General features: G+C 47.2%; 1 protein-coding gene across 1 annotated transcript in view; it reads right to left on the bottom strand.

The window, feature by feature from the left end:
* Window positions 1-10,420, bottom strand: part of LOC139360197 (pregnancy-specific beta-1-glycoprotein 2-like) — a 64,093-nt gene extending 53,673 nt beyond the window's left edge. Inside the window, exons 1-4 of the mRNA XM_071086200.1 lie at window positions 10,357-10,420; window positions 8,725-9,084; window positions 2,836-3,114; window positions 429-683 (exon numbers count right to left, since the gene is read on the bottom strand). Coding sequence (XP_070942301.1) covers window positions 429-683; window positions 2,836-3,114; window positions 8,725-9,084; window positions 10,357-10,420 — 958 coding nt within the window. The remainder of the gene's footprint in view (window positions 1-428; window positions 684-2,835; window positions 3,115-8,724; window positions 9,085-10,356) is intronic.
* Between the last annotated feature and the right edge of the window lie 893 nt (window positions 10,421-11,313).

Genomic DNA, 11,313 nt, shown 5'->3' on the forward strand with positions numbered 1-11,313 from the left:
CTCTTATTTGGGGGAAAAATGTGAGCTTGTTTCAAAGCCTCAGATGTTCTTTGTAGCACATGGAGTAAGTAAAAGAAAACAAAGACGTCACTGAAAGGGATGTGTTGGAGACAGCGAGAAGCAACTTGATCTTGAGGACTCTCCTTCTTGTCCCTCTATGAAGCCTCTTCCACCACATAGGGCTCAGGACTGACAAAGCCCCCTCCCTACCCTTCTCAGACTGGACACAAGGTCAGCCATGAGAAAACAGAGAAACAAGAAGAAGAGAGTCTGTAGAGACAAATTGAGAGGGTTCAGGAGGAGAATTTAGGATTTGCTTCTGCCCATGGGACACAGGCTGGGAATAAAAATGTTTTCCTGACTTTTCTCTGAAAGCCAGATAGACTCCACCTAAAACCCTATTGCCAATGATGCCGGGATCCACTTACCAGAGACTATGACCATCTTGAATGTGGAACATTCCCTGCCAGTGGCTGAGTTACGAGCAGAGCAACCATAGATCCCGTTATGCTTTGTACTAATTTGGGGGATAAAGAGCTCTTGTCCTGATTGCACAAACTTCCCATTAATCGTCCAAGAATACTCTGCCGGTGGGTTAGAGTTCGCGAAGCAGGACAAGTAGAGGTTATCTCCTGAATGGTAATCCGTGAATGAAGGGAAAATCCTGGGGAAGTCAGGACCATCTGGAGTAAAGAGAATAAAACCACAGGTGATGTCGTCCAAGGGAAGCGGAGGCACCTGGTCTCTCAAAGGGACACAGTGTCCCTCTGAGCCAAGACACACCCTCAAGGCCCAGCCAAACCCCTTCTGTCTTCACTGAGCCGAGGCATGAGGTATTCACGTGTTTCTCCCATCACAGGCTGTAGACCCCAAGTCTCCCATGACAAGAGCAGCCCCTCCCTTTATATTCTTGCTTAAGGCTGTGCCTAGCCAAGTTTTCCCAGGGCAGGGAGTCATGGCCAGCCCTGGTGTCCAGAAATAAAAGTGTCTGTACTTGAACCTGAGAGAGACTGAGATGCCTGGCCTCTGGTTGCCTGGAGTTTTGCTGGTGGCCTGGTCCACAGAGGAACCAAAGATAAAAAGGACATCCAGGATGATTGGGTCACTGCAGATGCTACCAACTCGGTCCCGTATTTCACATTCATAGGGTCCTGTTCATTTCTTGTGACATTGGCTAGAATGAGGATCCTGTTTTTACCGGGTTGCTTTAGCCTGGGACTGACCGGGAGGCTCTGACCATTTACCCACCACACGTAGGTGTAGCCCTGAGTCTTAGGTACACAAGTTAAGGATACATCATTCTTGTTCTCCATGGGGTTGAAATTGTTGCTGGTGATGTAGGGCTTGGGCAACTCCGCTGGGTGGATAACAGAGAGAAGATTGTCCTGTGTGGCACCTTTGATTCCTCCACAGACATCCTTCAATCAGAGTTGGCATCTCCCACCTCTCAGCCCACCCGAGTCCTTGAAAGTCAATAGCTGGTGTGTGTGTCACAAGACAGACGTATGATGATCTAAGGGCTCAAAGACTATGAAGCTGCCTGCTCTGTCTTAGGGTAGCACAGACTTTCTGAAGTGTGAATTTAGCAGCAGTGTTGGGTCATGGACAAACATGTCAGTGGGAGTCACAGCCCCTGGTACACGTCCCAGTCCCTCTCTAATCCACTGACTGGCTGGCTCACCTTGGATTCCTTATCTGGAATGTGCAACTGCTGGATCCCTTCCAAATTCCATCCTACTTTGCCCCCCTAGATGTGATTTCTCTGCAGCTTCCATTTCCAAGGACATTCTAGAGATGAGTAATAATGGGACTTCCCATTGTCCTGAAACCCTAAGATACTGAACAGCCTGGCCTGGGACTGAATGTTTCAGCAGAAATAAGACATGGGAGACCAGAGTCAAACCTGGAGGTCAGTTCAGTCCTGAGGCAGTGGAGGTACAAGGTGGGGTAGTTTTTTGCAGGTGTTTCATGATGACTTACTTGAGCCAGTGACCTCCAAAGATAGAACAGAGTGTAAGGAATGATCTAGAAAGAGTGAAGGGGACAGGCAAAAGCTGGTCGTTTTGGAGCAGAAACATATTCCCTGTCCTGGGTTATTTATTTCCTTCTCCCTCTGCAGAGGGCAGGTGGTTCTTCCTTGATAGCCAGATAGACTTCACTGGAAAACATATGGCCAATGCTCCATGGATCCACTTACCAGGAACTATGATGCTCTTAATGATGAGATTTGTTCCATCAGTAACTGAGTTATGGATGAAACAGACATAGGCCATTCTATATGTTTTAGTGATTTGGGGGATAAAGAACACTTTTGCTGATTGCTGCAACTTCCCATTAATCAGCCAAGAATGCTCTGCCAGTGGGTGAGAGTCTGTGAGGCAGGAGAGCTTGGGGACTTCCACTGGATGGTAATAGGTGTATGAAGAAGAAATGGTGGGGGTATCTAGGCCATCTTGAGCAGAAAATAAAGTCACAGCCGATGTTGTCAGAGGGAAGGGAAAATCCTGGACTGTGGAAGGGCCATGGTGACCCTGTGAACTAAGTCACTACACTGAAGTCTCAGCCAAATCCCTGCTGTGTTCACTGATCTGGAGCTTGAGACATTCACCTGTTTCTCCCATATAACCTGTGGACCCTGAGTCTCCCATGACAGGAGCAGCCTCTTCTCTCCCATTGTCGATCAAGCCTAAGCCTACTCTTAGTCATCATGGCCAGCTTTGATGTCCAGGTTTAAAGGTCTCTGTTCTTGGACCTGAGAGGGAGTGAGAGGCCTGGCCTCTGGTCATGTGTATTTGGGATGGCAGCCTGCCTCACAGAGGAACAGAAGATACTCACAAAGGAGATTCAGGGTGACTGGGTCACTGCGGCTGGAACTCACTGGGTTCTTCATTTCACATTCATAGGGTCCTGCAGTATCCTTTGTGACACCAAATAGAACGAGGGTCCTGTTGTTTCCAGACAGCTGCCACTTGCGACTGATAGGGAGGCTCTGACCGTTTATCCACCACAGGTAGCTTACATCCTGAGTGTCAGGATCACAGGATAAGATCACAGTCTCCACGACCTCCCTGGGGTTTAAGTTGCTGCTGGAGATGTAGGGCTTGGGAGTCTCCACTGTGCAGATAACAGAGAGAAGATTGCCCTGTGTGGCACCTTTGATTCCTCCTAAGACATTTTTCAATCAGAGATGGTCTTCCCCACCTCTCAGCCCACTCAAGTCCTAAAAAGCCCATGGCAGATGTGTGTGTTACAGGACAGCTGCATGGCAATCTGAGGGTTCAGGGATTGTGAGGCTGCCTTCTGTATGTGGAAGAAGCACAGACTTTCTCAAGTGTGAATTGAGCAGCAGCATTGAGTCATGGAAAAACATGGGACGAGCAGTCACAGCCCCAGGTGCCTCTCTGAGTCCCTCCCTCTCCAACTGCCTGCCTGGCCCACCTTGCGGTCCTCACCTGGAGCATGCATTGCTGGAATCTTCTTGGTTTCAGTCTTACTTTGCCCCCAAGGTATGTTTTCTCTGCAGCTTCCCTTTCCAAGGGGATCTTAGAGATGGATGATGAAAGTTCCCATTGTCCTTAAACCCTTTGAGTACTGGGAAGCCTGGCCTGGGACTGGGTACTTGAGCAGAAATAACACAGGGGAGACCAGAGTCAAGCCTGGAGGTCAGTTCAGTCACCAGGCAGTGGAGCCACAAGGTGGGGCGGTTTTCCCAGCTGTCTCATAGTAAGTGACTTGAGCCAGTGACCACTAAAGATAGAGCAGAGTCCAAGGAATAACCTACAAAGAGTGAAGGGGACAGGCAAGAGCTGAGAGCTTTGGACCAAGACCATGTTCGCTGTTCTGCATCGATGATATCCCCTACCCACTGTAGAGGACAGGTGAGGACCATGTATATCTTTCTAGAAATACATGTAGATGTTTGCAAACGCAGAACTGACTGGTGGAAAGGGCGGACATGAACTGATGACAGAAGTCTGGCCCTCATGGACCATATGTGTTTGGTGGCTATTAGAGCAATATGTGGGAAGAAGTCTTGCAGATACTTTCTCTCATTAGACATTCTACTCTCTAATTCTAGGAGTCAGACTACTCTATGTACCTTATCTCAGTGAATTCCAGAGTGAATCATAGAGTAGAATAGTAGTTTCCAGGAGCTGTGGTCGGGGGAATAGGGCATTGTTCCATGGCTGTGCTGTTCAGTTATACAGGATGAGGAGGTTCTAGAGATCTCCTGTACAGTTTCATGCCTATAGTTCATACAGATAAAGTGTTCCTTATGCAGAAAGCTTAAAACCAAGGTTTTTGGATTCTAACTTTTTTATTTATTTTGGAATATTTATGGTAGATGTACTGGGTTAGCATCCCAAATGTGAAAAATTTTAAATCCAAAATGCTCCTGTGAGCACTTCTTTTTAGCATCACATCAGTGGTCAGAAGTGTTGGATTCTGGAGCATTTCAGATTTTGGATTTCTGGATTTGGGATGCTCAATTTGTAGTACTGTAATTTTCCCATAAAAAGTTGTCAAGAGTTTAGACCTCATGTTATGTTGTGACTCTAGTAACGAAACAAAAAAAGATTTGGAGGAAACATTAAAATGTTGTCATAAGTGGAAATTTTTACTGATGGTCCAAACATCTAAGATCGATTGCTATTAGTAGTATTTATCTTGATACCAAATTAAGGTTTAGGTGTGGGGTGAATTCCAACAGGATCACATTATGCTCAAAGAAAGATGCCAAAAGTGATTTGAAATTAGCAACTCCTTAAGTAGAGAGAGTCCCATTAAAGGGACAGAACTGGTCAGTGTGTCAATTACATAAAGGGAGGAATGATGCCGAATTAAAAGAAGTGATATGTGTTATGTTAGTAAATACAGTAAAAAATCCCTGTTTCTAATTTCTGTGCAGAGTTAGGAAAAATGGGGAAGAGCCCAAAACAGGTATGTGAAAAGCTTTCTTCATTTTCTCTTAACCTCAGGAAATACAACTAGAGTTTAAGTTTGTGTGAATCAGGAAGGGTCTAAGTGAGATGCCAGTGGCTCATGTGTCCTCCACACAAAGAACCCCAACTTATGAAAATGGCATCATCAGGAGGAAACAATCGTATGTGGCACAGGCTGTAAAACCATCAGATAGCACCCCCTGGCCACCCCCAACAGGTCCCGGAAACCACCAGTATTCCCATTATGTGTAAGTTACAGCCTTGGAGGTTGTACCACAACTACAAATTTTAAAAATTGCTATTGTCAATACAAAATGTTAAATATGAAGTGGGATATATTGTTCCATTTTTTCCCCCACTCCTTTTGAACTTTCCTTTTTCAGTTTTGGAAGTTTCTATTGACACATCCTCAAGTTAGGGATTGTTTTCTCAGCTGTGTGCATTCTACCACTAGGCATCAAAAACATTCTTCATTTTTCTAACAGCAAGTTTTTCGTTTTCCTTTTTTTTCTGAGATGGAGTCTCACTCTGTTGTCCAGGCTGCAATGCAGTGGCAAGATCTTGGCTCACTGCAAGCTCCACCTCCTGGGTTCATGCCATTCTCCTGCCTCAGCCTCCTTAGTAGCTAGGACTACAGGCGCCCGCCACCACACCTGGCTAATTTGTTTGTATTTTTAGTAGAGATGGCGTTACACTGTGTTTGCCAGGATGGTCTCGATCTCCTGACCTCGTGATCCGCTCGCCTTGGCTTCCCATAGTGCTGGAATTACAGTTGTTAGCCACTGTGCCGGCCATCTCTGAGGGATTTTAACGAGTTGTTGACTTTTGAGTTTTCCGTTGTTTACTTACTGTTAGAACCGAGTGACAAATTTCAAGCCTGTTATATGGCTGACAGGAAACCAGAAGTCTCTAGGAAGTGACTGGAGAATGTGAGCTCCATAGTAGGTTGTGGATGGAGTCGTGAGTGAAATGGGTGAAATCAGCCCATGGGCTTTGGAGACTGCAGACCTGTCCAGCCTCTGACACCCTGGTCAGTCAGTGCAAAGATTACAACAGTGACAGCAAACTAGCATGGCTGACTCCATCTGGCATCTAGTCTCAGGCTGGCTGTCCTCACTCATTCCTGGACATAGGCCAGGCTAACCATGGGAGGAATTTAATTTATGGTTTAACTTTGAAGCAAGAATGATAATAGTTCCTCCATAACACTAATACCCTTCTTTTGCCCAGGGATTGCCTTTGTAAAACTGGTGAAAGACCATGAGAATAAGATTGTAGGAGGGAACTGAATTCTGCTAAAATGGAGGCACAGTTTCTATAATCCCTTACTGCTCAAATGTCATTTGCCCAGAGTTTACAAAATTTGTATCTATTTGCTCCTATAGATAACATCACTATTGTAGAACCTGAGATTGGTCTTTTGAGATGTTTCTCATTCTTTGCATTCTGGAAACCCGCTGACCTCATCCATACCCATGACTAATGGCTCAGCCAGTCACATGGTCCCCACCTAGAGGTGGATTCAAGCACAAACAGATCATTTCCCTCCGCCCTCATGATTCCATCCCCAAACAGTCAGCAGTACCCATTTTTTGGTCCTGTGCCCCTGAAACTATCCTTGAAAATCTCTAACCCCTGATCCACTAGGGAGTCTGATTTAAGTAATAATAAACCTCCATCCTCCTGTTTGGCACACTTGGAGTCATTAAAATATTTCTTTACTGCAAATCACTATCTGGATAAATTGGTTTTGTTTGTGCAGGAGGCCAGAAGAACTTGTCTGGAAATTATAAGAGTGGATGGAGGAGCTGACTATCCCTGTCCCATGGTCTTGTCCACAGAACAGCCTCACAAAAGGACAGAGCCCTGAATGGGGATACAGTGGAAGCTTATTCTCTTAGTGACCTGGGGACATTGGCTCAAGATGAAACTTGGCAGGAGTGGCAACTCCAGGTGATTTCTGTGCCTTTCCTGTTTCCTGGGAGGTGGGCCAGGCCACAGTGTTAGTAGGAAGGGAACAGAACAATTAACCTAGTTAGAGGGAGTGTCTGGGGAAGGCCTAGGGGTGGAGGAAGAAGCTGTGCAGGACAGGGCTTGCCAGGTAGAATGAAGTGGGAGGAAGGTGACGTACACAGAGAAGCAGAGAGAGGCAGAGACAGCATGGCAGTGAACAGTGGGGCCTACAGTGACTTCAGAGACCCCAGGGACCAGGTGTCCCCAGTTCCACAGGCCAGGATCAGGCCTGAAAACCCTCCAGTGAACAAAGGGCTTCAGAGTTACATGAGATGGGTTGGCTTTAGGGGCAAGAGTTAGTGGGGGATGAAACATGGGTGTCAGCCTCTGAATGACAAGGGACAGATGTGGCTAGACCTCCTAGGATCCTGCATCCAAGATCCAGTCTAAAGAAGTTATGGATCATTCATTTCTTCATTCAATTCCTTCATTTGTTATGTGAGAGCTCCTGAGTGTGTGTCTCTCACTGGGCCTGTGCTGGTGCGGGGTGTGAGTGGGGAATGAAAACAAGGTCCTCTCTTTTATCCTGTCATGCCAGTGACATGGACACTTTGGGAAACACAGGATTTCAGGTTCAGTGATAGGGGTTAAGATCTGAGTGGGAGATCCGGACATGTTTTGCACTGACTCTGACAGTTGAGGCAGGTGATTTAGTTCTGGAGTACAGACTAATCAGCTGACCATTTGCTCTCACTCCTCTGATGTTTGGACGCCTAAGAAGAGAGGATTTGAGCCAATGAATGACTATGGGGTCCTTGGAACCCAAAAAGCCCTCACTTCTGGTGGAGGAGAGGATGGGCCTCTGGCTGCAGACAGACCTCATGTGACCCTGATCTGCCTTTTGTGTTTGTGTGACTCTGGTTCAGTGACTGTGCCTTCCTGTGTCTTAGTTTTCCCTCAGTCAAATATGGTAAATTGCAAATGGACTGTGGCTTTTCATGCCATATGTGAATAAATTGTAAATTCTTCACAGTCACCTGACCTAATGCTTGGTGCAGTGGAGATGTTCACACAAACAGCATTTATTATTACTCACTTCCATGAGAGAGCACCTTTAGGTCAGATCCCTGTGGATAAGCTGCTGCCAGGTACATTTTCTGTCTTCTGTTTCTGCTTCTGGGGACATTAGACTCGCAAAGCAGTTGGCTGATGGCCTATAAAGCTTGTCTTTCTGTCCTCTCCACTCTGAGTGTCAGGTGAAGAAAGCTCTGTCCTGCCCAGATGAGGATCTGAGGACTGAGCCCTGGCAGTGAGCAGCTCCTGGAGACACAGTCCTCAGACGCCTGGTGAATCCTTGGTCCCAGTAAGCCCTGCCACAACCCAGCCTTGGTACAGCCTCCTCAGCTTTATCTGGAGTAAGGATTTAGGGACGGGTCTGGGGTTGAGGCCTCCAGGGCTGAGCTTTTCTGAGAGTATCTCTGGGGGCCTCTTAGGCAAAGCCCTACTCAGTTCTCCAGGGTCTTTCTCAGGATCTAGTTTATGAAGAGGGCATGAGGTGCTTGGCTGAGATTCATCTCTTGCTGAGCACCCTCCCTTCAGATTGTCCTTCCTGTGCAGCAAGTGTCTGCAGGGTTTGGAGGCAGGAAAGGAATTCTGATCTGTTATAGTTTGTCTCCTCTGTGTGTGTCCTCCACTAAATGCCAAAACACCAACATGCGACATAATGCAGAGAGGGACACAGGCACCGTCTAGGCCTGACCATCCTGTTGGTGTAAAGTAGAACGGACTCCCGACCCCCAACACCCAGGGATCATGTGGAATCACTCACGGTATAAGGTGAAATGTCCAATTACTCCTTTAGTCTTATCACCTTGCTTTATCATTTGAATGGTGTAGGATCCTGTGTCATTCTGGGTGACATTCTGGATCAGCAGGGATGCATTGGAATATACTGTTTCTCGTCCACTGTATGCAGGCCCAACTATAATTGTTTCAGCATCTATTACATATGATGTAATGTAATGGCGGAAGTCCGTTTTTTGCCCTTTGTACCAGATGTAGGCGATAAGATTCTGGGGCAAATTGTGGACAAGTAGAAGAACATCCTTCCCCTCGGAAACTTTGGTTGGCTGAGCTTCAATCGTGACTTGGGCAGTGGTGGGTGTGTTCCAGAAGATTAAAAGTGATGCTAGGATGTGGAGAGAGCATCAGTCAATATTGCGACGTATGTATGGGGGTGAAAAATGGGACTGTGGGTCCTGAGAAGCTCTCTTCAATCTTCAGTCTTGAAGACACACACACACATACAAACACACACACGCACCCCAGTATGACAGTAGGACACACACATACACCCCTTTTGTGTGTGTGTGTGTGTGTGAACTACTGTCCTACTGGGTCAAGGTCAGCAGCATGACCCCCATTTCTTCAACCCTTCTTACCTTGTCATATTTCTGTTTGGAATCCTCTTCCCCAGGGATCTTCATGCCTCCCTCCACACCACCCTCAGGTCCTACTCACATCAGGGCATCTTTAGATTTCTTTCCTGACACCTCCTTCAGAGACCCTGGGTCTCCTATTTCTGACCTTTCCCTGCTCTGCTCCCTCCGGAGCTCTTGTCAACACCTGACCTCACATTCTAGATCTCTTTGCATGTCTGTCTTCCTTCCCATGACAGCGTGAGCTCCCTGAGGACAGGGACTTTTAGGATCTTGGTTGCACCCCAGTGCCTGGAACAGGCTGCAGACTCCTGTAGATGAGAAAGTTCCCAGGTCCCTCCATGCCTGGGATGTTTTTTTTCTTTCACCAATTGTTGAGGTTTTTTGGCTGAGGACAGTGTTTCATGCAATGCTTATATTTTCATTTGAAGGGTCATCTGATAATCGTTATTATTATCATTTTTCAAAATGTGGTGTCCAGTGTTGATTAACCAGGAAAACAGAACACTTGGGATTTTCCTACCTCTTACCAATTCCAGTTCAATGTGATTTTCCTGTTTTGACCCCTGTCCCTCTCTGGTGTATTTTCCCCTATCCAGACTCCAACAGAGCCTTCTTTTCTGTTTTTGTTTCTTCTTTTCCTTTCCTTTCTTTTTTTTTTTTTTTTTTTTTTTTTTGAGACAGTCTCATACTGTCACCTAGTCTGTTGTGAAGTGTCATGATTTTGGCTCACTGCAACCTCTGCCTCCCAGGTTCATGTAAATCTCCTGCCTCAGCCTCCCAAGTAGCTAGGATTACAGGAGCACATCTCCACACCTGGTTAATTTTTTGTATTTTTAGTAGAGATGGGGCTTCACTGTGTTGACCAGACTGGTCTTGAACTCCTGACTTCATGATCCACCCACCTCAGCCTCCCAAAGTACTTTCTTCTGTTATTTCTTAGAACCCCATCCTCTCCAGGAAAATCCATCCAATCATTCTGCTTCCTCCTCCTGTCCTCTCCGAGGAAGTTCTCTCCTCACCTGTGAGCAGGAGCTCCTTCCAGGTGATATGCAGTGTGCAGCGAGGGGCTGAGAGGGGCCCCATGGCCTGTGCTGCCTGTGTGTTCTCCTGTATGGAGATGAGCCTGGGATCCAGAATCTTTCCTAGCACAGCTGTCAGCTGTGCTGTCCTTCCTCCTTCTGTGCTGGGCCTCTTTCCGGGGCAGGAGCACTTCTCTGGCTCATGGGTGGAGTCTGAGCCCAGGACACCTCTCTGTCCCCTCCCCTCTCAGTCCTGCCTCCTTGTCCCTCCTCTCTTTCCTTTTCTCTGTGTGTCAGGTCCCTGGGAATAGTGGAGGCCTCTGTCTTTTTCAGCAGTGATTCTGTCACCAAACCTCAACACACACTATGTGCAGAAACACAAACACACACACAAAAGAGACACACACAGTCACACACATACCCTGTAGGTTGGGCAAGCACAGTCCTGGGTCTCAGCCTCCTGCTGTCCCAATGGCTCTGGTTTGAGGTGCACATTCATGCCCTTTGCCCTCTTTCATCCTCATCTGGCTCTCCCCTTCAGTGCAGGAGGCTGGAGCTGCACCAGGTTCCTGTCACAGGTACACCCCATTGTGCTGTGGGTGAGCTGTGTGTCGCCTGGTGAGAGGGACCTTTCCTTTCTCTAATTGTGTCTAGCTTGGCTGCAGCTTCCAAGGATGGACATTCAGGACCTGGGTGTCCCAGAGGAAAGTGTCCTTCCTGGAGGTGTGCAGGGTGAATCTCTCATGCCTCTTGGGAGGAGAGGCCTGTGCTGGTTGCTCAGTAGGGGCTGTGAGTCCCATGATCAAAGAGACAGTTCTCAGTCACTCTATTGCTCCCTGGGGTCTGGTGGCTGAGCTGGGGCTCAGGGTTTCTCATTTCTTCTTGACCATCTTTGGTGTCCACCAGGGCAGTAGCATCAAAGCCAGGGGATTAGGGACAAGTCATTTTCATTTTCTC

Source organism: Macaca nemestrina, chromosome 20, assembly GCF_043159975.1.
Source record: "Macaca nemestrina isolate mMacNem1 chromosome 20, mMacNem.hap1, whole genome shotgun sequence".
NCBI lineage: Eukaryota > Metazoa > Chordata > Mammalia > Primates > Cercopithecidae > Macaca > Macaca nemestrina.